Source organism: Pungitius pungitius, chromosome 2 (assembly GCF_949316345.1).
Source record: "Pungitius pungitius chromosome 2, fPunPun2.1, whole genome shotgun sequence".
Classification (NCBI taxonomy): Eukaryota; Metazoa; Chordata; class Actinopteri; order Perciformes; family Gasterosteidae; genus Pungitius; species Pungitius pungitius.
This window is the reverse complement of record NC_084901.1, coordinates 8,955,594-8,983,286: the sequence shown is the minus strand read 5'-3', so window position 1 is coordinate 8,983,286 and position 27,693 is coordinate 8,955,594. Positions and strand designations below refer to the sequence as shown.

At 41.0% G+C, this 27,693-nt stretch overlaps 1 protein-coding gene across 1 annotated transcript in view; it reads left to right on the top strand.

Annotated features, from left to right (window-relative positions):
- LOC119210022 (copine-8) overlaps positions 1-27,693 on the top strand; it is a 56,701-nt gene that overhangs the window by 23,156 nt on the left and 5,852 nt on the right. The window contains exons 6-16 of the mRNA XM_037459608.2: positions 3,205-3,281; positions 11,329-11,392; positions 11,939-12,042; positions 12,637-12,741; positions 15,966-16,007; positions 17,261-17,336; positions 19,460-19,513; positions 19,761-19,822; positions 24,310-24,356; positions 25,125-25,306; positions 26,136-26,263. Coding sequence (XP_037315505.1) covers positions 3,205-3,281; positions 11,329-11,392; positions 11,939-12,042; positions 12,637-12,741; positions 15,966-16,007; positions 17,261-17,336; positions 19,460-19,513; positions 19,761-19,822; positions 24,310-24,356; positions 25,125-25,306; positions 26,136-26,263 — 941 coding nt within the window. The remainder of the gene's footprint in view (positions 1-3,204; positions 3,282-11,328; positions 11,393-11,938; positions 12,043-12,636; positions 12,742-15,965; positions 16,008-17,260; positions 17,337-19,459; positions 19,514-19,760; positions 19,823-24,309; positions 24,357-25,124; positions 25,307-26,135; positions 26,264-27,693) is intronic.

Below are 27,693 nucleotides of genomic sequence, written 5' to 3'. Positions count from 1 at the left end.
ATAAAACGTGCTGTTTCCAGTCTCCCTCCTGGAGCGAGCATCATCCATCATACTCAGTGCTCTCATTTAACTCCTGGCAACAGACCAGATTTTCCGAAAGGTCTAACTTTTCCTTTTAACAGCGCAAGCGATAACTATTGTCTGCTTGTGTATCCTGACGGTACGTCGTGAAGACGGCTTTTCATTGATCTCCGTCACATGTTTGGGCAGGTGATTGCCGTAGCAAAAGTCAATACTGACCTGGACTTTCAGGCTCTAATAAAAGGAAATCATAGCAGCAATACAAATAATGGGAGGAAATATAAGACAGTACAACAGCTGTCCTTTCTGCACATGAATTGTGGCCGGGTATTTACATTCATAGCTTCGGTGTCCATAGTAGCTATTGTGTTATCAGGCTTTGCGTCCTCCGTCTATTCAGCAGCTTATGGCCACCACATGGAAGACAATCTGTGTGTCTAAACAACATTTATGTGCCTCTGGAAAAATCTTTAAATGCGTCACACACTTTTGACTTGTGTATCCCAGTGTCCCTCTGAGGGACCGGGGGACAATACTATTGCTACATTGTTAATGTTTGTCTGCCCTAATTAGGACTACCTTAAACACTGTGTAGCATTAAGGAGGAACTCCAGGAAGATGCGGGCATCAAATCCTGCTTACTAAACAGGTTTTTAGTCATTCTGCTGTGTTCTTCTGTTCCAACTGGCTGAATGTGTGAAGTCTAATACATTTTTCTGTTTGTAGTCCCAAACGGCATACTACAAAAATCAAACTGCTGTTTACGCGAACACAAGCTTATTTTAGCTAACGTTGGCTAATCACTCTTTCAAGGGCTCCGGGGTATGTAAATCAGCACGTAGGAGGAAGTAAAGTTGCACAATACATCTATTAAATAGCAAGGTGACCAGTAGAACTACAGCAGATGACTACCCTTGGCTAATTAAATAATACACTTACTTTAAGCTGCTTCTTCAGGTTGGGTTGGTTGCTGGCAAGCAGAGGTCGCACTGCAGTTATATTCCGTTCTCCCTTCTCTTTCCTTAACATGAAATGCATATTGAATTTACACGATAGAAAAGCATCTATCCCCTGGCGCTGTTGTGCCGGCTCTGGCACCTGCTCCTCCATTAGCAGCTACTGAGCACGCAATGACCACTTTCATTCCTTTTCATGTTGGGGCTTCTGGGAAATGCATCAAGTTGCCTTCATTTATTTAGAGCACATGTCAAACTCCTGTGTGGCCCGCCGCGGGTGACTGCGATCCGTATCATCGGCTGTACCGCTGGCCGGTCGGATCGTCGAGCGCCTTACCATAAACTTGTGAAACAGAAGTACCGTCATGTAATCCATTGATTTTAACAATGTACCAGTATTCTGAATTCTGAACTGTAACAGAATACAGTTACTTTGTATTCTAAATACATAATGCTGGTACATGTATTCAGTTACTCCCCAACACTGAATACTCTTTCCATCCCTTTCCGTTTCCCCACAGAATTTTGTTTCTCCACATTTGTGGCCTTATTGTCTCTCTGGAGAAATCCACCCATCTTGTCCTTTCTCCTTCTTGGCAGTCTGTCACCTTTTCTTTTTATTTCATTGCCATGGGCGTGTTTTCTCATGTTCTCTTTCTCTCTAACTTGATCTCTCCATTTCTCATCCCCCCCCCCCCATCACCTTTGCCTCACTTTCTTGCGATCAATAATCTCATACAAGACGATACAGGCATGTTGGCTCGGAGGCAGCGTACCAGCGTTGATGCAGGTCTCAGGAGGGGGCAAGGCTAGAGAGCCAATCCATTAGATGGTGTTTTTAACATGGTAGCTGTAGGCTGCAGGAACACCTGGGAACCGGGTGAGAACGAGAGTGGAATCTGGAAGGGCGGGTCGAGAAAAACACACACACACACACACATAGGGCCCTTTTCATGAGACATCACTCATTTGTATCTCTATATGCAGGAAACATGTTAAGAATTATGTAAGGAGGCTGTACCATTTCAAGGTCTGTATGATGCTCCCGTTAGTAGTCAGAGGATTTAGTTTAGCCTGTCAATGACGGTTCAACATAGTGCCTTTATGAAAGAACACAATATATTATTAATAGTGCAGTGCACTACTCACACGTAGTGTCACATTTCTCACAGAATCTTTTCCAATATTGTTGTATTGATCTGACGATTTCAGCGTAAAACTTCTGCAGCTCTGCTACAGTGTAAGCTCATAGATGAGAGTCACTGAGCTCCCAGCATATTCTTATTGAACCTGTTATCCATATCTATTGTTTTTTTCCCACTCCTCCTCCACCACAGAGTTTGATTTCAGTCTTATCAAACGGTTGATTTTTCCTTGCTAAATGGAGCTGCACCCACACAACTATCTTTCTTTCTTATTAAATCTTTTTTTAGCCCATGGCATTGTATATTTAGCCATTAGTTGCACACAGCCAATGTTTTGATGGACCTCATGCTGGCTACACCCCCGGTTACTTTGGAATTTTTAACTTTACTGCGCAACATCTATGCCAGGGACAGTGGAAAATATAATAAGAAAATATTTTCCTTTTTTTATTTCAGTACTGGTGGCCAACACAAATTTGTTTATGGCTAATATGACCGTATTTATGCTACGCTGTTCGGACAAATGAGCTTGACGGGTAGACATGGGTGGGAAAAATGGATGGATGTAGATCCAGAATAACAGAAGGAGCTAATCAATGGAGCAAAAATGAGTCCATCATGTTAGTGCTGCTACGAGTGGCTCCAGTCAGATATTAGAGAAGGCATGCAATAAGACAAACGGCCTCACCAGTGTACCTCTTGGTGAAACTGGGATTGAGTTGGCAGCATTCAGTGATAGCTTTTATACAATTAGAGAATGAGACCTGCCTGTGTACAAATTTAGTCAGTAGCTGTCTGCAGGACATTTTGTGTGCTGCTATTACTCTTCTCTCCATCTTACTGCCTGTCTGTCTGTACCAGCTGTCAGGTTTCCTCATGGGATAGCAAAGTAATCCATCAGGAACGGAGAAAGGGAGAACAGTGGGGCTGGTGGGAGTTTGGCTTAATTTACTCTGCAGTATTATCTGTAAATGGGGAACATGGAGGGTTCCAAGATATATGAATTATTTCAATTTCTGTTTAATTAATGACATTTTATGTGTCTTTTAGAATTCTCCCTCTTTCTTCCTCTAACCTTGCAGGATTTCCTGGGCCAGGCCTACTGCACTCTCGGAGAGGTGGTTGGATCATTGGGCAGTCGCTCGGAAAAGGCTCTTGGGTGAGTTGAAGTTGTGCCCATTTAAACAAGAAACATGCATCACAATGTTGTAAACCTACTGAAAGATTAAAAGTATTTTTGGCCAGCTAAATATGTAAAAAAAACTAGCACAGTATATTGAAATCAAAAACATAAACAGATCATAGTTGAGTAATTATGAACTACTTGAATATTTATTTTCCAAGATGTTGGTATCTGTTGCTTTGTAATTTAAGAGCCACGATCAATGTAGTTACATCAACATCTATTTCTGGGGATAGTAAACTGAGAAGTAGTGCACAATTACACTTTTTCTTTTTTACAGAAATGTTCGAACACACGTACACAAAAACACCCCCACGCACCCGAGGATATTCTTACATATGCAGCCATCCTCTACAGCAACATATATAGATTACACTATCTGTATTTGTGTGTGTGTCTGTGTGTGTGTGTGGGGGGGGCTACAGCATATATGGTTGAAATGCACTTATTGTAAGTCGCTTTGGATAAAAGCGTCAGCTAAAATACATATAATTTAATATACAATGCATAGTTGCATATATGTTTTTTTTTTCTTCAAATCTTTACAAAAAATAATTATTTTGCTCTCAATGACATATATAGTAACAATAATGTGACTTTCAAGATTCTAAATGATTCAAATCAGAAGTAAATGTACGCCAACCAGCATTTAAAACATATAAAATATGTACTCAACAATAATTAGCCTGCACTTTGCAGTTGTATTATAATTAGGGCCGGGACTCGATTAAAAATATTAATCTAATTAATTAGAGGCTTTGTAATTAATTAATCGAAATTAATCTCATTTTGATTGCATAAATATTTGACCTGAGAACAGTGAGGAGTCATTTTTTTCACATAGATTTTTATTTTTGTTCAACCAATTCCAGCAGACAAGTGTAGCAATAGCATATTTAGAAATATAGTACTTTCAGAAATTCAGGTAGCCTATAGGTAAGTAGACCTTCTGTAAACTATGTTTTTTTAAGTAGACCAATACTTTCAAGTACATTCAGAACATTAGTTATTTTTTCAGACGTGGTCTTAGTTACCCTGGTCCTTAAACCAGTCGGGCTAACGTCCACGCTAGCTGCTAATTGTTTTGCGTTGAGGTGATACTTGAGGCTCGATGTGAATTCCTTGTTGCGTAGCTTGCACACAACCACGCTCTTATCGACGCTTCCATTCGTGTGTTTATTATAATAAGATTTCCCATTCACGGGGCCACCCGACACGGTCTCGTCAGCTTCTTCGTTCATGTTCACTGTGGTTTGTTGTTGTCTGAAGTCATGAACGCTAGTTGGTGCTCCAGTATAATCGGTCCTCCGAAACTCATCCAGTGAGAAACGTTCCGCCGTGCAAAAAATAAGTGTAAAAATGCGTAAAAAATGTTTAATGTGTTATTTTTTGTGTAATTAATTCATCTTAATTCACATTGTAATTAATTAATCGTAATTAACGCGCTAAAGTCCCGGCCCTAATTATAATTAGGGCTGTCAAAAATAGCGCGTTAACGGCGTTAATTGGCTGTTTGTTGTTAATTACGTCAATTTTTTTGACGCATTTCACGCATGCGCAGTGTGACAAATTATTCAGGTCCGGAAAGAACCTCTTCTTCTAGGGAATGCACTTCATCCTATACAACACATTACTGCCACCTGCAGGCATACGTCAGGCCGTCAGGTTCAGCAAGTCGTTTGCGCCAGAGACCCGCACCCCCCCCCCCCCCCCCTCCCCCCGGTTCTCGCGCAGCGGAACAGAGAAGAAGAAAAGCTCCGCCCAGCAGAGCTTTGCTAAGAAAAATAAATAAAGAGCAGCGCTGAGATAGAGGAAAGACCATCGGAGAGACCCGTAATACTGTTCTGAAACATGCGGAGGAAGAGAAGCCAATGCGATGTAAATCCTCCCGGGTATGGGGATATTTCACACTGAAATGGGGGTGGTAGCGAATTTCTTTGCAGCGCCAGTCGTTCTAATCGCCGCGCTTGACTTTAAGGTGTAACCTTTATTATTGTTCGGTCTGAAACGGCGTGCCCAGTGACGGGTGGTGCAGCAATATTGTTGTTCGGGTGGAAATCGGGAGAAAGGTCGGTCCGGGAGATTTTCGGGAGGGGCTTTGAAACATCGGGAGGGTTGACATGTCTGGTCATGTCTGGTCATCGCAGCCCTGAACCATCAGGAGCACAAACTCACAGCAGAGTGGGATAAACTGCAGAGGCTCGAGACCCTTCTAGAGCCATGCAGGGAAATCAGTTTGTAACTTATCAAATAACATTGATTTGATTATTTTCTGGAATGAATTAAAAAATCAAATATCAATAACATGTATTTATGTAAAAAATAATAATTATGATAATAATAATGATAATTATGTATCTGTGTCCTGTTATTTATCTTTATTATGCATTTCAGAAAGAAAAAATGGTTAGGATTCAGGTGATTAATCATGATTAATCCACTGAAAATTCTGATTAATTTGATTAAAATTTTTAATCATTTGACAGCCCTAATTATAATATAACATTATTTACGGATATTATAATAGTATACTATATATTATAATCGGCAACAATAAAGCTTCATTAAGATAAATCACTCTCTACTTTGATCCATGATGCTGCACTTTTGGCCTCTGTTTCACATATTTTTTCCCTCTCATGGTGAGGCTCTCTTGGCGTCCTTTCAATCGTGCCTTTGTAATCCAATTTGCCTGTTCATTTGAAGCCTTCTTGAGTCTTGAAATCTATAGGGCGGGTTGGGGGGCACAAAATACGCAAGTTGGTATCCCTTCACTGAACATCCTGGCAACCTGTGTGTTTGTGTGTGCTCCGCTATTCCTTTTTGTTGCGGATCAACACTGTCATACGCTTAAGGAAGCAATCGTCATGGCAATTGCTGAGGTAGGTTTCTTGCTGAGAGACCTGTCTGTCCCTTTTTGTGTACACATGCTTTTACATGCACCATGGACGCCTCCAAAGTGCAAAACAATGTTGTCCGCCTGCCCTCCACTCCCACTTCATCATTATCACACACACCCACACAGAGGGTGCACACATACTTGCAGTCATCTAGTGATGGTGACACAAAATGACAAAAATATAAGCTATTTTTGTCAAAGCATATATATGTATATTTTTGTGTGTGTATATACTGTACATCACCAGTCAAAATTTTGGACACGTTTTCTCTTTCAATTCAATGAGAACGTGCGTCCAAACATTTGACTGGTACTGTATGTGCATAATTATTATTGAGAGGTTGTGTGAGTAGTTCTGGAAAACTGGGCAAAGGAAAGTCAAAAGACATACAGTCTTTGTTTATTATACCATGTCATTGCAACATGTATTCAGCTAAAAGAAGTCAAACTGACTGAAAAGCATTTAGTAGAATAATATATAGCTCCGTGATTGACGGACAACCTATGCAGATTGAACCCCGCCTCCCACCCATTGTCCCGCAACCCTGTGAAGCCTCGACAGTTACAGACAATGGATCCATGGACTGTTTTGGAAGATGTCATGAGTTATTTGGTGCAGAAATAGAAATCCTGTCAACATTTATTAAAAACAAAGGTACAGAGACCACAGCTGTTGCAATTGTTGTCTTGCTGAGGATGGTGTGTGTGTGTGTGTGTGTGTGTGTGTGTGTGTGTGTGTGTGTGTGTGTGTGTGTGTGTGTGTGTGTGTGTGTGTGCGTGCGTGCGTGCGTGCGTGCGTGCGTGCGTGCGTGCGTGCGTGCGTGTGTGTGTGTGTTGGACCTTGTCAGACACACACCTGCAGCCTGACACGACAGGAGGGATCTTTAACAGTTTTAATGAGTGGTGATTACAGCTAATTACATTGTTCAATCAAACTCCCGTGGGCATTCAGAAGTGTATGTTTGTGAGTGTGTTTGTGTGTGTGAGACTGAAAGCAGCCATCCACAGAATGCAAAACCATTGCGGGTAGTTTCTTGCAATGCACTTGTGTGTTTGTGTGTGTATCCTCTATGTGTACACACACACACACATACCCACACACACAGGTGGGACTCCATGTTCTTTGGCTACTTAATAACTAAGTGTGCAAAGTAACCCGATGGTTTGTGATCTGCCGTCTTGCGCCTTCAAATGCTGCATTTTTCTGTTTTTGACTCAAAAGGGTCCCTCTACTAAATGTTTTAAATCTGAATCTGTTATCCACCAAAACTGTCACAATTACCTTTCACTATCTGATAATAAGCTTTAAAAACACAGACAACTCTCAGAGCGGACCATGCCATGCTAGTGACCTGAGACCTGTATTACCCAAAAGCATACCATGCTCTAAATGGGACCCTCATTTAGCAATCATGCTGTATTAAAGAAGACTTGAAATGATCTTAAATCTTCTTCAATGTTCACTTTTTAACTTCAGCAACGCATGACGTGTTACCTTGACACACGCACATGAGAGTTCTGGAATTAAAGACTACCACCTGAGACGTTTTAATTAGCATTTTATTGCTCCCTTGAAATACTGAGTTGTGAGTTACGCTCTTTATCTTTCTCTATTCTCATTTCTTCGCAGCCTTCCATCTTGTTACTACCCCTTACATGCGTTTTTTTTTTCTTTCTTCCCTGACTCTGGTTCCTACAAACAGGATCTCACATGGTTCGAAGAGAAGCCCTGGTGAACTATGAGAGAGCCAAGTGGGCTACAATTTTAAATACAAGTGAGCCAAGAACTCCAACTCTCTCTCACACACACACATACACAAAGGCTGATAGCTGTGAATACAAGCCTGATTGTATGTATTTGTAAAGGAAGGACAAAGAAACTCTCTATCTGCCTCTGGTGTACCACGTGACATGGATTTGATGTCAATCTTCCCTTTGTGTGAGAGAATTACAGTTATGAGTTTCCTTTTAGGGCAGAAAGTGTGATTGTGCATGGCCGAGAATAGTTGGATGCTCATGCTCTTCTAATTATAATTGATATATGGAGAAAGAGAGAGCGCGAACACGGTACACACCCGTAACATAGGTATGTGTGTGTTTGTGTGTGTGTGTGTGTGTGTGTGTGCGCGCGCACATGTATGAGGGAGCCCCTCTTTATGCTTTCATGTGTGTTAGGCTATGGCGAAGAAGTGGCCCAGACTTAATTACCCGTCTCTCGCCAGACACTGATTGCAAATCCATGAGTCTTGATTAGAGGATTCACAGTGTTTTCTCACACAAACACACACACACACACACACACACACACACACACACACACACACACACACGTGGGGAGAAGGATATTCCTTATTGCACTACTCAACTCTGGAATACTTTTCTGTGTCTCTAAACCGAGTATGAAAATGTTTTGATCTTAAGCGATTTTCCAAAAGCTTGGTTTTTATTCAAAATGCACATTAAAGTATTTCACTTCACTTTAAATGCCAAACAGAGGGATATTGCAGTTTAAGGCCTAGTTGTCTGGCTTGTTTTCACATTCTGAAGGGATAGATAACAATAGAATACACCAGCGCTCGACTTCAGCAATTAAACCGAGAAAACGTTTCACACATACATATTCCCAGAGGCTGTTTGCACACAGACCAATACACATACATTGCCATGCCCAATTTAAAAGACCATGCTGTGTTGCATTAATTTCTTTCGTTTGGATTTTAGCTTCGAGCTGGTCCCATCTTCTTTTTTCCACATGTTGCGTCTTTTAAGAGAGATCTCTCCGACAGAATAATGACCGACACTCTGTTTTACAGAGGAGGGAGAGCAAGCAATCGAGGAAATAACGAGCAGAGGAATCCCATTCGATATCCCACAGCGGGGGCCCCTGCTCAGCAGAGTTGTCATGGCAACCTGGATTCTGGGTGCTTGTCAGGGGTGTGTGTGTGCGCCTGTGCGTCTTTAACTCTTTTTCTCCGTGCATATCGTTGCTCTGAGAGGGCATGATTGAGGCTGAGCGGAAAACTAATAGAAAAGAGTTTTAGTCGGGTTCTGCCTGACTTTTAAAACAATGAGATGCCTGCCGTTTAATCTGTGTACACCAAACCGGCTATTGGAAACCGCTTTCACGTTTCATACTGAACATCAATAGCCCCTCTACTGTGCTTCCAGTGTAGGCCATGGGAGACAAAAAAAAAAGTCAACGTTAAGTTTATCCGAAGTCAATTTCAACACGGCACTAAATGAGGAAGACTGTCAAACCCTGTTGTAGTAAAATAATGGGAACCTGGCAGCTGCGGATCTCTACGTCACAAAGTGCGATTGTCCTCAGGGGCTGACAAAAAAAACCTCCCATTATAATTACTGCGGCACCGAGAGGCTGCCCCGACTGTGCAAAGCTGATGTTGGAGGGGTCCGTGGAGCGCCATTGTCTGACACGCAGGGCCACTGACAGAGCTGCTCTTTCTCACCTCCCCAGTATTAGGCTCAAGCCGTCTTCCTCTGGATAGCTTCGTCATTTTAAACACACTGTGCAAACAACTCCAGACCACACTGTGCTGTCTGGAAATTAAACAAAACCAGAAGATAAAAGGGTATCGCTGCTCAGAAGTACTATTTTAGATCTTCTCCTCATCTTTAGATTTCTGAGGAAAGGGATTACTTTTGCAGGTAAAAAGGGAAAAAGAAGTCTGCTATCTCACAAGCACTTTGCTCCCCCCCAGTTCTTTGTGCTGGAGTAAAAGGAGGCCTAAATTACATTCATGCAGAGGTCCTCAACCCCAATTCTAAGCTGTCTGAATGACTGCCTGAGTCAATTTATGCCAGGTGGGTCCCTTAGAGCAGTTCTCATCAGACGATCAGGCCTCTCTCGCCAGATTGTAAGACCTCTCAAGTCAAGTCAAATTATGTTGGCCTGCTCTTCCTCCTACAAGGAAGGATTGTATTCGGAGTAGAGACATCGGCATCACTGTAGCCCGTGTTGAAGAATTGAAACCGTTGCACAGGGACACAAGCGTCCAAACCATTTCAAGTAGTTGTTGTCATTTATTTCAGTGCAAATTTCATCACGTCAACTTAATCACTTATTAATGAATAACAGGAAATGTGTATATAGAACATTTTTACATTTGACACGGCTGGTAGAGAAAAATATCAACTGCGCATTAACTTAAAAAAAAGTACTTAAATAACAACAAACAAATACTTAAATAACAACAAACAATCTTATTTTCTCACGTATCTCACTGAGATATTCAATCAACAATGAGGATGAGTGTTAACGTGGTCGAACAATGCATAGGTATGTTAAGGCATCACTTTAGAAGCTTTTTAGCTTTCTTATATGGCATGGAGAGGATGGACGTTAGAAAGCAAAACAGTTTGCCTTTCACTCCTTTCTTAACGGACTAACATTTACAGTCTTAGACAATGAAACCAGTCAGCTCCATGTGGGCTGTTAAGGGAGGAGGAGGTGTTGAAAATGATGTCACTGACTTCACATTCAACACCAGGATGTTTATTCAGAGGAACACACGTAAACACATGCATCACCTGTCCCAGTGCTTAACCACAAGGCTCCACTCATAGTGAACCACACTCCTAAACGGTCAAACCGGGACACACACACACACCATCATGCAAACACTGTTCCTTTTGTATCCCCAAGGCGGTATGAAGTTAAGTTAAAACTTTCTCTGAGGTTCGCACACGAGTGTAAACAGGTTTGTGGCCCCAAACCTTTCCGGTAAGTCGCACCCAATGACGTGCTCTCACATAGAGGCTGACTTCTACATTGACTTTCTACATTTGATACACTGTGTCGTTTATTTTACTCAAGTCGTAGTGATGGTGCAAACAACAAAACGTAAATGTTTCCTGGAAACCGGTACAACCACCTCTCCCACCTCCATCCCCCCCCCACCTTCCACCTTGGCACACAGTGCGGGTCACCATCCGGCCTGCGATCTCATGTTATTCCACCGACTCGACTGACTTTGAGCTGGACTCCACAACAGAGACGTGGGCAGGAGGTTGGACCACGAGGAAGCATGGGGGTCGTTTGCCGTCATCAGCGAAGCGGGTGATTGTGAGGTCCTAACCCTTTCCCCTGTTGTGTGTTGTGTACAGAGGCATTCAAGGGAAGAAATGCGGGACCATCATTGTGAAAGCCGAGGAGCTGAGCAACTGCAGGGTGAGGACCAACGTGCACTCCCTGAAAAGTTCCAGTGCCCAGCCTGTTTCTATTTCTGTCCTCTCTTTGTGGTTGTTCTGCCCCATAGCTGTAGCGGCACGAGAGGCACTTTAAATACTTAAAAACGTAAATAAAAAGCACATAAAAGCAGGCATTCAATGTTTCATATCTGGTGACATGTTTTATTTGTGGTGTATTTTGACGTTATAGGGATGACTTTTCACAGATCACACACAATAGATCAAAAAAGTGTCACAAAGAGTAATACATTTACATTAATGACTTAAATGAGTTAAAATGTAATGGATTTTTTTCCTCCATTTGTGTTTTACACATTTTTTATTTCAGCACCATATTTTCCACTCTCAGCGGTTGTTGAATCATTACTGGGGGACCTGCATAGCTAAAATATTTATTTAGTTGCAAGGGGTGCAGATGTGATTGTATTTGCCAGTTGATGTTTACAAAACAATAAGAGGACCACTGGTTTAAAATGTGTGTCTACAATGTTTTTAGATTTAGTCTTTTTCTGCCTCTACTTGTTAGGAATCAGTGATGATGCAGTTCTGTGGAAACAAGTTGGACAAAAAGGATTTCTTCGGCAGGTCCGACCCCTTCCTGGTTTTCTACCGCAGCAATGAGGACAGCACGTGAGTCCCCCCCCCCCCCCCCCCCCTGCACAAACTCCCGTAGCCTCCCCCTCTCCCCCTTTGATGTTGGGTTTAATTGTTTCCTGATTCCAGAAATGAAACGGGTTTCATTGATTTACTTGAGATTAAAATACGGGTGTCCTGTTTAAACTCATGGCGGAATTACATGGGAAATGTGTATGTGCGCGCATGTAGTGAAACAGGAGGCATTGAATTGCAGTGCTCTGCTATGTTCACATAGATTGTGTGTGGGTTTGCGTTTTTTTGTGTGTATGTGGCTGTTCAATCCAGCTGTGTGGGCTCTCTTTGATCCTGCAGTGTGCAACAGATAAGACCTTGTGCTCTGAGGGCACAAGATATCTGGTCTACCTGTTAGCCAAGGGACTAATGAAATTGCATCTTTGCAGTGTGTGTGTTTCTGTGCGCGTGTGTATCCTGGAAGTGGTCCAGCTTCCACTTGTGCTTTCAGTTTGTGGGAAATTATTCATTTAATTCAATTGCCTTTTAACCCTTCTCTCTCCACGAACCTTATGTTTCTGCTTTTTGGTATTTTTTCCATTTTGTCCTCTCTGTGCTCTACTGGTCTCTCTGCAGGTTTACCATCTGCCACAAGACAGAGGTGGTGAAGAATACATTGAACCCAGTATGGCAGGCCTTTAAGATTCCTGTGCGTGCTCTTTGCAATGGTGATTATGACAGGTGAGTCTTTTTTTGTTGTAGTTTTTTAGATCGTCTGCGTACACTAAGAGTGACACTGCGACGGCATATGAATCACGGGCTTATTACATGCTGTGTGTTACACAGAATCGTTTTATATTGTGGTGCATTATACAGACGGCTTATTATAAGGAGGCATATCATACAGAGGCATTACACTGAAGCATGTTACGAGGAGGTGTATTATACTGTGGTGCATTATAAGACAACAGTTAAGGGAATTATGAAACTAAAACCCTGCTAAGAAAGAAGTATTGTTGTTTTTTGGTAATGACCAAGACCATCTCTCTGACAAGAGCCTGAATCAGTACCTGCGCCGCCTTCTGAGTGAGAAGGGGTCGTATTCTCCTGATGTTTTAGAGCGTGTATCTACAGGATCGCGTTGTCGCTGTAATGTTGGGAGTCAGGGACAGTTGGCTGTTGAGTGTCACGCCGAGGATCCTAGCAGTCAAAGAAAAAGTTAACAGTCAGGGGAATCTTTTCCCGGAAAGAGAAGTAGTTATTTTGACAGTCCTGTTTCAGTGGTGTGTATATTACATCAAATATATGAAGCTGTTTTCAGCTGCTAAGTAGAAATATTATTGTTCTTGGCAGTTTCAGCAGGAGAACCAACATGATTTGGCAGACAGAAACTGCATGTTATTTTGTTATATTTCCTGTTTGTCAAAGCGTGGATGCATTTTTTTGCCTTCTGGTTTTCCTCCAGAGATTTGTTCGACAGTCTTGTCTTGCATGTCATATATCATACAACACTAACATGAACAATGTGCCAAAAGCAATGCATTCTGCAATTATTTCGATATAGCACAACAATAAATTATATCCCGCCCACAAACCCACTCGTACAAATACACACACTATCTATATGTGTTTTAGATCGAAATTAGTATTCCGAATGTGCCTGAGGTGCGTGACTGTGTGGCTGTTCTGTGTGTTATAAAAAGCACTAAAAACAGAGAGAGATCAATCCAATAACAAATAAAAAAAGTAAAAAATTGCAGTAATATGTATTTCAGAGTTTAGAATTACCCTCTATGAAACATCTTGTAAAGATGGGAGCGACAAAGAAAATGTATCCAGCTGACTTACTATAACAAGAATATAAGATCTGAAGAAGATCCGCTTAACATTAGCTCAAAGTGGATCATCTGCATGAGAGGGTCAAGGGCATTATCCATTGTGCGGCCTCTGACACGACAGCTCAGTGGAACTTGCTGTTATTGATGTGGTGATGGACTGGGGTTTCACTGCTAAGATGCTATCTGATGAATTTTCATTCAAAATATAACTTAATTCAAGAGTTATGGCAGTCATTTCTCAAAATGTCCTATATTTACTGGGAATATACTGGGAAGTGGTGATTCTTATTCGAATTTAGCTAAGCTAAAACTTTATATTCATAGTATTCTGTTGAATACTATGAATAGTAATTTGTATAAAGTCTATAGGTTACACTCACAATTAATTGGAATTAACTCATTAAAAATGCACCAACTAACCTCTGACTCGGTTCCCTTTTATTATAACCTTTCCACTTCAGGAAACGTCTTGGAAATAATAGCATTCTGCAAAACATATTTAACAGATAAAAAATCTAGCAATGTCACGTATACTCCTTCTAATAAAAACTGTGGCTTCTCTCTAACTCTAAAGCGCGTTTCCAGGGTTTTAAATGGTTTTGCTTTAAAAAGGTGCCTTGCGCTCGTGTCACTCGATGTCGGTGTCGACAGCAACTGTGTAGCTAAACATTACAACAGGGTTTAGCCTAGCCCGGCTAGCAGACAGCCGCATTGATCTGAAGTGTGGTCCAATAAGCTTATTAGAGGAGTCTTATCAACGTGGGACTCAGGAAAGTCAGTGGACCGCACATCCAGCACACACACACACACACATTGAATCTGTCTGTCTGGGAGAAAAGATAAGGTGGAGCTCAAGCTGGCGAACAATAGAGATGTAGGTCTTTCTGCTCCCAGCTGTTCTGATGGATCTGTATTGGTTCTCTCTCTCTATCACACACATATAAACACATGCACGCACACACACACACACACACAGTCCAGACTATAAGTTCAACAAGGAGAACCATTGTCAATTTCCTGTCCCCTCATTAAAGCTCAGAGTGAGGGGTTACCTTGGATGTGAAATAACACTGACTTAATGAGACCCCCGGCCCTAAAACGCCTGCATATACCCACTGATCCTTAATCGTCAACCAGGAGATACATTCATCCCTGGAGTGCACATCCCTTTTAGACAGCCAATTCTTGCCTCCTTTCCTACAATGTGCATCTGGCTCTTCCAGCAGCTCTATTGTCCATTAATGGTGCATTTTCTCTTATGTAAAAAGATGTAGAGGCTGCAAAGGTGCACTTTTGCCTCAGGTTTTGAATTAGGTGCCATTTGTTCTGTTCTAAATCAATCACAGTAAATGCAGAAGGAAGTCATACAAGATTCATGAGACACTGCAGTCCGCTCAAAAACTTTTATGCATAATTTGACCCGTCCCTGAAGTTGAAAATGACAAACCTAATCAACGGAGATTGTGAGCACTGAATGCTTTTGTATCTCTTGGGTGTCTTTTTCATTTTTTTTCTCTGAGCTTTTGAATTATTATCATTTCAGAGTCCCTTCACCTTTCTGTCTCCTTCTCTTTCATGTGCCTTTTGCTCTCTCTCTGTTTTAATTCAGTCTTTTTTATCCTTTCGCTTCAGCTCTTTCGCGCTCTACCTATTGGTGTCCTGCTTCAGTCAGACAGAAATGACCCTCGTGGTAAAGATACTTTTAGATGAAGGGATAACGCAACATATCTGCCACTTGCAGGCTATTCTTCGTTGTTTTTCTTTGACATTTCCCTGTACGCTATTCTGGGATGCAGAGATGGATGCGTTTGGAGACGAGGCGAGCCCATTACGAGAGGCAAATACAGTGACGGGCAGACAGTGTTTTGTAATAAAGATAAGCCACAGAATGAATCGGCTGCTCCTATTGCCTCCATGACAACGATGACGAAGGCAACTAGCGTTCGTATTTGCTTTTTGAAATCTAGGTGCTTTTTAGCACCTTGAATGAGTATATGATGTTGCAATAAAGCATTGCCATGCTTCAAGAAACATACAAATACAAATGCATATCAGTAGAAATATTAATAGTCATGATTTAGAAAAGTATTTTTAATGTGATCCCACACCTTGTGTTTCAACCAACAGAACAATCAAGGTCGAGGTGTACGACTGGGACAGGGATGGCAGGTAATTACTATCGTTAGTTGTTTTTTCTCTGGTTAAACTACCATTAAAACCCTCTAATTTACTGTCTGTAAACACATATCGGAATACTTCTCTGGACAGGTGACGACTCTGTGTGGTTCGACACCTCTGCTGTTTGTCACTCTGCCTTTGGCCCACAGACATATTTTGTAGGGATTCTAAAATGATTCTTTTTGACTATTCAGTGTAAATGATCTAATCACATGCATGTAAAGCCACCAGCCACACGCTTTTAATAATAAAACCAAAATATAGATATTGTGCAGAGTTCATGTGTCCAATGAATTCATTTTATAGTGACAAGCGTGATACTCAAACAGGCGTAGTGTCTTTGACATCCAGTCTGGTATTTCTCAATATGTGGCTAATTGGTGGAACAAGTTTAAAATTGTTTTTAAAAAAGGCTGCAGATTACAGCCGCTCTGCGAGCTACAATGTTTTCACTCACGTCCACTTAAAGTGGTTCTTTTACCACTGACTGGCTCATAGTGTTATTATAATTATCTGACATTATGGGAATTAAGCAGGATTTGTTTCCCCCTTTGCTGTTTGTTAATGTGACACACTTTTTTCTCTGGAATATAGCTTTTCAACCACGAATTTCAATAAATTGTTTTCCAAGTTAGGCACATACAAAATCAATCAAAAAATTCCTGTATTAGTTCTTATTCTAAATGCATTAACATTCAACATATCTTAGCTCCATGTGTACAGCGCATCCAAACCAAGTCACATATAATAAACACTGGTTTTTAGGAGGAGGTAAGAAGGCTGGGTGCAGGATCCGCACAGATTTGACTTCTTATTGATGAGTCTGGATTCTGGCTGCTGACAGTCAGGCAGAAAGACAGAGGGGTGACATCTGTCAAGCTGTAGTTGAACAGGAAGATATTTCTCTATTCTTTCAAGAATATGTTTAGGGTCACTCTCGCTCTGAAAGCGGGAACACGGTGGCATTTCGGTGTATTTTCTTTCTCAATGGGACACATGAATGTTAACCAAGTATTTTGGTTGAAGCAAGTCTTAATGTTTGTCAACAATGGTTGAGTTGCTTTTATATTCTCTAATCCATCCACAAAATCCATCCCAGTGGCTTTCTTCTTCAAGTTCCATGAGTTGAAATCTTGACTCTTTTTTGGGCTGGATGGGCCATCTGTAAATAATGAAATGGACTATATTGTCAAACAGTACTATTGTGTTAATATGTTCTTTTTGTTCCTCGCTTATCTCCATAGTCACGACTTTATTGGAGAGTTCAGCACCAGCTACAGAGAACTATCCAGAGGGCAGAGTCAGTTCAACGTCTATGAGGTGTGTGTGTGTGTGTGTGTGTGTGTGCTCTCGAGCTTGCATGTACTTGTGTGTTACTGCGTTCAAGTCAACAATGATTGTCCTCTTCAGACCAGTACACAGGGCAACAGATCACTCACACACACTGTAATTGGACGATTGGGATATCAGCTGGAACATGAGGTTCAGAAGCCCATCGTATCTACATAGGGAGCCTCTCCTGTTCAACGTGAACCCCTAGGTTTCCCACTGTAGCCCAGGACGGACTCCCCAAACACACTAGCCCTACAAGAAGCTTGTGAAACCGCTTTAACATGCAAAGCCGAGGAACTTCAGATGATACGGTGAGGTTGGCAACCCCACCCCAAGACGTCACCCACTCCTATACACTGTCCCTTAATGTAGAATTAGACTGCTTAGATTAGATACAAGGTTAGTGGATCATGTTCATGTTCCTTTAAATATGTCACATTCAAAAGAAACTGAGACTTCACATCAGCTGATCTCATTTAGTTGATTAAAGATCAGGCTGGATTAAGGATGGACATTTTTCCTGTTACTGACTTTTAAAAATTGTAAAAGGGAACGATTAGCATTGCACGCCTCTAGCATTATCTGACTCTCAAAGGCAAGTTGTTAAAAATGCTTTATACAAACAACATTCCATTCCAAATCTGTATTCATGAAAAAAACAGAAAATTTTTGAAATAAAAGAATATATGTTGTATATATAGTATGATATAACTATTCCCACTTCCTATAAAACAACGTGTTAGACAGTATTTTTTTTTCTGTGGAGCATAATCACTGGTTAAGAAGATGAGGCTCTCATAAGACTTAGTTAAGGGCAATCAAAATCTTAATCCTCACTTTATCATGCACATACACACACACACACACACACTGACAGTTATGACGGATCGCTGGCTTATCTTCTCCCAGGAAGAGTCAACACTTCTTGATTAACAACGTACCACACAGAGAGAAGAGCACACAGGGGACTGTCATTTTAAACAGCTGCTGTTTGCCTAATAACGTTCAGATGTGCTCAGCCACAAAAGCGCACAAAGGTGCACAAAGAGTCACAGTGATAAGTAAGTAAGTTATTTTATTTCAGACATGTCTCTTAACCCCGGCTTTCAACTTAAAGCTGTCAGTTAGTATGATGTTAGCTTTGCATTGGTAACGTCCCGAGGTGTATGTGTGTGTGTGTACTTTTGTGTTACAACCACGTTCTAATCATTGTACTTCACCTTCAAAGGCAAACTTGTCCTTGTGTCAACCAAGGAGAAATGCATAAATCCACACATTTCTATCTCGTCTCTGTTGTCCACATCTTCGTTTAATTAGACCATAAAGCTCAAAAGATATTTAGGTTCCGTCTAAATGTGGCTACTCCTACTTAACAGTTTTAAATGAGCTTGGGCTGCAGTATCAGAGAACAGATTATTTTCTTAGAAAATAGATCTTGTTTTATCCAATAAATGTTTCCTTTATCTCACTCAGTATCCCGTTGCATATTCATGAAGTCACACCATCAGGTTTTGAGCTGCTCTTCTCTATATTTTGGGGTGTACATGCATTGCCCAAAGAGACACAAACAGTTACCACACAAGATTTCAGATACAACCCGATTAATGTAAGTTGGTGACAGATTACCCTGCTGCAGATTTGAACTCACTGAGATTTTTAAATGATGAGGTACAACGTGAACTACAGAATAATAATAACATTCCTGATGTCGCCGAGCTAATATTGCTGAGAGAATTGCTGCAATAGCCAGAGTGGATTCTAGCATTTTGACATTAAAAGTGGCGTCTGGTTGTACCCAGCAGTGAATGCGTCATGTTGGACAGCTCCAGTGACGTTTGTGTCAACACGTGTAACCAGGAATTGATAAGGGGCATCAAACAAGCATGAAGTGGACCAATCATTAATATATTTTTTATATTAACAATGAATCTTGTTTGGACAAACTGGTTTCCAGCTTCAAACTTTGGCATTTATGTTGCCTTTGCAAACTCGACCCCTAGGTGCTGCCAAATTGAACGTAGACCAATAAAAAAGAAAACGGCCAATGAAAAACCAAATAAAAGACTAAATGAATATGTCAAAATCTCAAATATGATTTTGTATTCTTTTAGGTGATAAATTCAAAGAAGAAAGAGCGGAAGAAAAAGTACCTCAACTCTGGAACGGTGAGGAAATATCCATTGACCATTCATCATTCTGTTCCTTGATTTAAAGCTCAATGGGCTCGATTTGAAATGCAATATTACACCACAGTAGATCCAGACGGGTAGCCCTTGCACACTGCTGAGGGTTTCATTTTGCAACTAAACTCAGAAACTAAACTAAGAATCAGAAACTGTATGTCGCATCAGAGGCAACACCTGAAAATGTTTAACATTGACTCTAAGCTAATTGTGGCCCCATTGCCTCCAGGTAACACTGCTGTCATTCCTGTTGGACATTGAAGTTACCTTCCTGGACTACATCAAAGGAGGGTAGGTCGATGACCACACATTCACTCTGATGTATGCAGGTTGCAGTGGCGTTAATGAGAAGTGACATGCTGAGTGTGCTGTCCCCTGTCTCCATAATAACCCCATTACTACTCAGTGTCTGCAATTTGCCAAACATAATGATCACACAGTGGGAGTGAATCGGGTGGAAATTGTACATTTGCATGGGAGTGAAGGATGGCGATGGGTAGAGAGAGAGAGAGAGAGAGAAAAAGATTGTCCGACCTGCAGTTGAGTACCCAAGGGTCAGATTCTGAGGTGGCCTTGTATGTGTGTTTTTTTGCCATATGTATTGTGTTAAGGAGAGGTAACCACGTGTTACCAGACGGCTCCACACTCTGCCTTCATTACACTCGCAGAAAAGAGAGATTATCTCCATAAACTCACTGAAAGTATCAGCTTGTCCCCTCGGCAACAGACTCGTAAGAAATCATAGGCAGCTAGACTCCCCCTGTGGCTGTTGCTAATGTCAGCAGGATTTTGACACGGATCACAGGAGAAGGGCAAAAAGTGATGGAGCAAACGAGATGATTATCCAAGGCGCCAACACAATTGCCACTCTGTCTCTCCTTGCAACAAACATTGCTTTAACATAAAAAAATACATACATTGATTCGTTGGTTGTTGTTTTCAGAGGTAGTATTTTTAGATATTAATTAATATAAATATCATTCAGTTCCTGAACCTTTTTATCCAATTTATTTTCATTCTTCATTATATATTGTTTCAGTTGAATGTACTTATTTTCTGATGAAAATCTTGATTTTTTTAAGTTTCAAATTTAAACTTCATGATATATTTTCACTTATGGACCTTCTTATTTTACGCTGTCACTCACGATTACATGCCCCCTAACAGCAACAACAGTCTAAAAGTAAAAAATATATAATCAAAAAGGGTAAAAATAAAATCTGTAACTGAAAGAAAATGTGCTAATGCATGTCATGGCTTGAGAGCTGTCTTGTGTGTCTGCGTGTGTGACATCACATAAGTCAGTGGGAGGGAAAAACATTTGCACTGTTTCCAACATAATCTACTTAAAAAACATTACAAAAAGTAATGTGTAATTATTTTATAAATAATAAAAGTGTCCATAAATTCCTCAAGGGGACCTTAACAGAAAAAGTTTGGAAACCACTTGTATATATTTTTCCCACTCTGTTGCCTCGCCGCTAATGGAGATATCCCGTCCTCGAGCCTCCCTGTGTGGGGGCCGCTTCTTCCCCGCAGCGTGGCCGGTCACAGAGCGCTTTGGAGCACAGGCCGCTCAATCTTTTTCCTTTCTCTGCGCAGAGCTTTGGGAGCGCGAGCTGGGCGCTCTTTCTCGCCAGTGTGGCCAAACGAAGTGCAGAGCAATGTCTCACTGTTTGAAACCTAAATGGACTGTAATGGTCTGGGTGCACTTGCTCCAATTGCATAATGGGCACAGTGTGTGCCTTTGCGCACACTCCCAGCCTCTCTCTCTCTCTGTTATCTTCAGATTGACAGCTCTTTTTGGCGTGTTTTATCATCAACCAGTTGTTCATTTGGAGCTAATTAGGAACATGATCTGCTGGCAGCATTAGCATAAATGGTAGATTTGAGATGGCTCCGTCTCAATCTGCAGAGCATCGTTGCTCCTATTCTTTCAGCCCCCTTTGATAAAGCATTAGAACCCCCCCCCCCATTGGTCTCAACAAAAAGGCCTCTATTCATGAGCACAAGGATGAGGTGGAGGAATTGGAAGCTATATCGTTCATTTTGAGTTGACAGCCCTGTCACTCACAGTGACAGATATTGTTTCCCCTTGTTTTGGTTTGTGAATTGAGTATTGAAACCAGAATAGAAGCATGAGGGAGCGCTGATGGTATAGAAATTATTCTGAGGGGTTATCATTAGATTGAGGAGTCAGAGCCAAGACAAAGATTTTGGAAAAAATCCAATCCGTGGAAAAAGCCTTATTTGTGTGTGGGTTTTGTTTAGCAAAAAATAAATGTAAATGCACTGCCAATATCAACAATTGGGCAATTCTGACATTTATCTCTCCTCTTCTCTTCCTCACCTTATCTTACCTCTCCCCTCCTCTCCTCTCCTGCCTTCTAGCCATTTGGACACTGTCCAGCCAGCAACATCTGTTTGCATATTATCAGGAGAGGTCACATTGCAAAACCTCTGCCATTTTTAGGCCACTCAGTGCAGTCATGCATACGTTTCCCTGTGGCACTTCAATCTAAGAGGAAAGAAGACTTTTCGTGAACATTTCTTAATTTCTTTTCCTAAATAGAACACTCTGAAAATAAACATTTCCCATATGAGACCAGCTGTCGGTTTAGGTTCTCTGTTCCCTCAGTGTTGATATTGATAATTGTGAAGATGGAAATAATTTGTTTGTTCACTTGGTTAGGTGTGGTGTGTTTTTTGTCAATTTAAATTGTCTGTTAAGGTTGAACTTAACATCTGCCTCTGTTTTTTGGGGTATCATGGTCTTTATCATCTTTGACAATGAGGTAATCAATCAAGTGGGAAATTTGGTAATCTTCTCATAGACTTCTATGCAATCTGACTTTAAACCAGATTAGTCTCTTCATGCTGACAAGAAATGTGGGTTTAAGGCACACTTTTCAGATTATCAGGTTGCTGCCTCAGTGAAGGCGAATTTCACTGGAGATGTAGCAGGAGGGAATCGTTTTACACTGTAGACACATGGTGCTTGGAATACTTAGGAAATACATTAGCATTCAGCATGCTCCGTCTGCGGGAATACTAATTTGAATGTAGTGTGCTACCTCCTCATCAGTCTGCCCCCTTCCGTGCGGTATTTTGTCATATTGGTTCCTCGCAGAGTCACTGCGTGCTCTTAACAGCGGGGGAAGTGACTGGCGTTCCCCTTTCACCCCAAACGTATTATTCAATACTGTACTTACAGAGGCTTCTTCTCATGGACTATTTAAAGTCAATGAGAAAGCATCTTCTGTTTGCAGTTGAAGGCAGTTTGCCAGCCTTGATAAAGGTGGCCTCAAGAAAGGAAAGGATAAGGTTCCCTGTACCTCTCGGACCATGTCGTTGGGCTTTTAAGGCAGGTGTGAGGACATACTCTGAAGATGAACGCCGCTACCAGCTGGTTATTACGCCTCCAGCCGCTAACCCAACGTCAAAAAATCAGCTGGCTCAGATTTAAAAACCAAAAAGAATTCAATAACTAACAGAAGCCGCTACAGTTACAAAGTGAATCACACTATGCATAGTGTAATAATTTTCCTTATCCTATTTCATCCTATGAAAGCAAATTTAACTAAGTCAGAATACCCAACTTTCTGCTAAGTGATATCATTTCACACTTAAGGGTATTACAATTTATTATAATGTTATAAAAAAAATTATATTCGGAGGGGGCATTTTGGTAATATGCCAGGTTTGAAGTTGTACTACAGGCATTAACCAATAGAAGCAATTTTACTGTACAGATATATACAGAATATAAAGTGTTATAAAACACAAGAGGATATTGCTGTCCAAAAATTCGACAAAACTGTGTTAGGAGAAAATTCATGAACAAACATCACTAGTGAAAAGCATCTCTATCATCTGGTATGCCCGAACGCCACTTGTCCCTCTAAGAAGCTGCAGTGGTTTGAGGATGTTGATCAGTACCGATTGGAACTAGATAACGTAAATATCCTCCACATTGTCTCCAGAGGGGTGCATTCGCTAGCATTTTGAGAAATTGACATTCAATTCCCAGCCCGATCCAAACCACATTCTAACGTATGAAAATAGGGACAGCCTGTATGTGTGAGTGTGCATTTGTTAAAATGAAAATGACGGTTACGCTGATGATGTTGGTGTCACCTGAGGGACCCACAATCCAAAACTTCAATGTTAAGGCACAGAACAAATTTAAATAAAAATGCAAAATCAAATATGTTGTCATTGAACATTGTCAAACGGTAACTTGGTGTAGAATTCCACAATGCTACGGCAGTTCAGGCACACAAAGAGAAAAGCAATGTGGCTAAGGCAGGATTGTATGACCTTTTACTGTCTGTCCCTGAAACCACCTTGTTTCTCTGGCTGTCCCTTCACACTCACATAGTTGGAGTTCCTCTCTCAAACTAAACTCTCTCTCTTTGTGTGTGTGTGTGTGTGTGTGTGACATAGAGAGATTGAGTGGGAGAGAAAGGGGGCATACATAATTCAGGCTGCTTGGCTGAAGCTCGTTCGTGCCAACGCAGAACTGGACCAGAATTCACTCACTTCTCTCTCTCTCTCTACTTCGTTGTCCTTGCCGCTGTCCTCTAGAACAGCTCATTTACTGGAAAGTGCTCTGATGGTTTCATTAGGTTATGGAAATAAATTAATAAATATATTTTTAAATGTCTACAAGGACTATCAAGATAGATTGAGAAAGAGAGAGAGAAACAGTGAGGGGGTAAATGATTGTTAACTCATTTTCAATTAATTGAGTCACATATCTGCTTTTTTCTTCTCAGGACCCAGATTAACTTCACTGTGGCCATCGATTTTACAGCTTCGAATGGTGAGCCTCCCAGCAAACACACTCTTTAAAAGTACACAAACACTGCCTTGGAAGAGTGTTTATTTAAATATAGGAAGATGGGAATTGGGTGTTTCCTAATGGCCCTCTCCATCACACCTGGCAGCGAAAGCAGAGCGTACTAACATGCTACGGAGGCTGTGATTGAGGGCCGTGTTATTCATCTCTCTTGAACGATAGCACGATAGGCGGGCGATAGCAGTCAATGTTTAATGCTGATTTATTCTCTTTTAAATAATGGCTGGTTCTGAGTTTCATTCAAACGCAGCTGGAGTAGGGAGTCAACAAATATTTCATTTTAATATTACATCAAAGTAATTAGAAGCCAACTTCTAACACACAACTTCATCAGTCATGTGATGCATGGTTTTGTTGCCACACAGACAGAACTCCCCGATAACTATTTGTTTGGTTGGCTGTTGGAATACACGGCTGCTATATTGAACCACTGATCAAGCGGTGGAAACATAATTTAAAAGTTCAAGTGGCTTTTCAGATACTGATAGTGGTTCCTACAAAAGCACCATGACACCTACACAGCTGCGGGCAATTGATGTTGTTTCATCAATGGAGAGTAATTGATTACCTCGTTGGTTGTTTTTGCGTAAAATGCATAAAAAGTACAAAAATAAATGAAGATTTTTCTGTGGGGCCATAGAGTTTGTTGCAGCTAATTGTTTTTTCCAAATTTTCTTTAACACTCAAGCTCATCCACGCTGTGTATATGTATGTACCCTTTGTCACAAACAGGTAACCCAGCCCAGCCCACGTCCCTCCACTACATGAGTCCATACCAGCTGAATGCCTACGCAATGGCTCTGAAGGCCGTAGGAGAAATCATCCAAGATTACGACAGCGACAAGATGTTTCCAGCGCTGGGTTTCGGAGCCAAGCTGCCACCAGATGGACGGATATCCCACGAGTTTGCCCTGGTACGAACTAGAGGTTGCGGGACCAGGATTGAAGGCATGGAGGGAGTATAATGTTGAGATGTTCCCTGCATTGGGTTTTGAAACCACCCATGTGGCAGAATGAAAATGTCACATTACACCCCAAGACAGGTCTTACAAATTTTAGATTTTCATCCAAAGTATTAACTGTTAACATTAGGTTTTAATGTCAGTCCTGCCGCCCTAATTCATACCACTACTCTCATTATGCCAGTAACATCAATCACAACATCTGAGCCTCTACCCACAAGAGTAAAGTGTCACTTAATTCCCTACTATATCGAGTTAAGGTTTCTGAGCCAGCTGAAAGTCTGAATCTTGGAAGGACAAATATCTGGCAAGTGAGGCACATTGTATGCATGATCACAATGATATCCCTCACATAAGATGTAATACACATAACAATGTAAATCAAGCTTTTCTTTGTTTCAATTGATTGTTAATTGAGTGGTCTGCACACAAAGTTGCTTATAAAACACAGAACATGGCACTATCTGTGGCACAAAATAAATAGATGAACCTAAATAAATGTTTTTTTTTTAATTCCCCACCATGGGCATGTTGTCACAAAAAAACTAAATATTGTAAAAAAGACAACTGTAAAGTAAATCAAATCAAATCAAACACACATGTAAAATATGAGTGACAATATCAGTAGTAGTAGTACAGGAAGAAAACTGCGCTAAAGAGGATCATAGTTAAGATCCCTCTCTTTCTCCTCAGCTCGCTCTACTGTAGTCAGTCAGGACTGAGTGATACCGAAATGAATCATGCAGTCTAATGGTGGTTTCCTCTCCTCTCCTCAATGTAGAACGGGAACCCTCAGAACCCGTACTGTACAGGCATCGACGGTGTGATGGAAGCCTACTACCAGAGTCTGAAGTCGGTCCAGCTCTACGGACCCACCAACTTCTCCCCCATCATCAACCACGTGGCCAGGTAACACAAATTTACACTATTTTTTTATACAGGTGTCAGTATAATCATTATTACACACAATTTACCAATTTTGCCAAATGATCACATTTGCATACGCTTAAGTTAGAGTTTTCTAAGTTAATTATACGCTGTAATGAAGGGAAATGTATTGAAGGGAAATCAGTTCATTACATGCGTGAAAGAACACTGAGTACGTCTCACTTTGGGCTCCACGCTCAGCATTTGTTGTCGGCTCACAGCAGTGAGTGTTTTGCAGGTAGCTGGCATGAGTTGGAGGGGAAGAGAAGCACTACAGGCTCAAACGTAGATAGAAGCTGATATCTGATTGCATCTTTGTTGGAGTCTCTGCGTAGACCAAAATATAATTCATGAAGCAGCAAAGCCAAATGGACATTGAAAAAAGCTTCTGAAATAGAAGAGACCAGACATTAAGGAACTATTCATGTCAGTGTGTAATTAAAGAGATGTGCTCAGGGGAAGCATCTCATCAAGTTACTTCACATATTTAGATGCTATTTTACTGAAATCTTAAAAGCATAGTTGCAAGTGAAGACGCACTGTGAGGGGAAATGGCCATACACGCTGTAATACAGGGGAAGACTTTTATTTCACTTCTGATTTCCCCTGAAATACTCTTTTTCCTAACTGTCATCTTTCAATTAAACTCCTTTATTGAAGCTTCCTCGGTTTTTGATCACACCTCTAACATGTTGTTTTTTTGTTGCACAAAGAAATCCCACCTTTCCTGTGACTGCACTCGCTTTCTTGGCAGGGGGCTTTTTATTACCTAATCATCCATTTCCTTGTTTTTTTTCTTGCTCTTTGTTATCTCTTTCTATTTTGTTTTCTTCGCTCGTTTGTACTGCATTTTCTAATTCTTCCTGGCAGTTTTGTTTTATTTGTATTCCCTGTTACTAATGCACTGTCCATGTAAATAAGACAACACAAAAAACAAAATAGTTCTGCACCTCTCTCTACCACTGATCAATCGATACCTTATGCATCTGTTGTGATCATCTTCACTGTGAGACTCAAACCTTGGTTTTCAGCTGTGGGGAAGGGACAGAAATAGATCTAACCTCCTGGAGCACAACGCTGAAGCAGAAAGCCAGGGCAACTGAAACAATTACAGCATTTTAACATCAAATGTAAACAAAAGGAAATTGTAAAAATTCTAGCAGAAATTGATAGCCGTATTGAGCCTCTGGATCCATAGAATGGATTTAAAGAGACATTTACAGAGATAAGCACTTTTCAGTGGGAGGTAAGTGACATTTATTCAATGAAAAAAATCCTTTTTAGCAGATATGCTCTGACTCATTCTCACTCAAATATTTATTTAGACTTCTTCAGTTAACACCACACAGAACAGTGCTTTACTGTATATGCTCAACTAATGAATCATCACGGTAAACAAAAGACACCAGGAT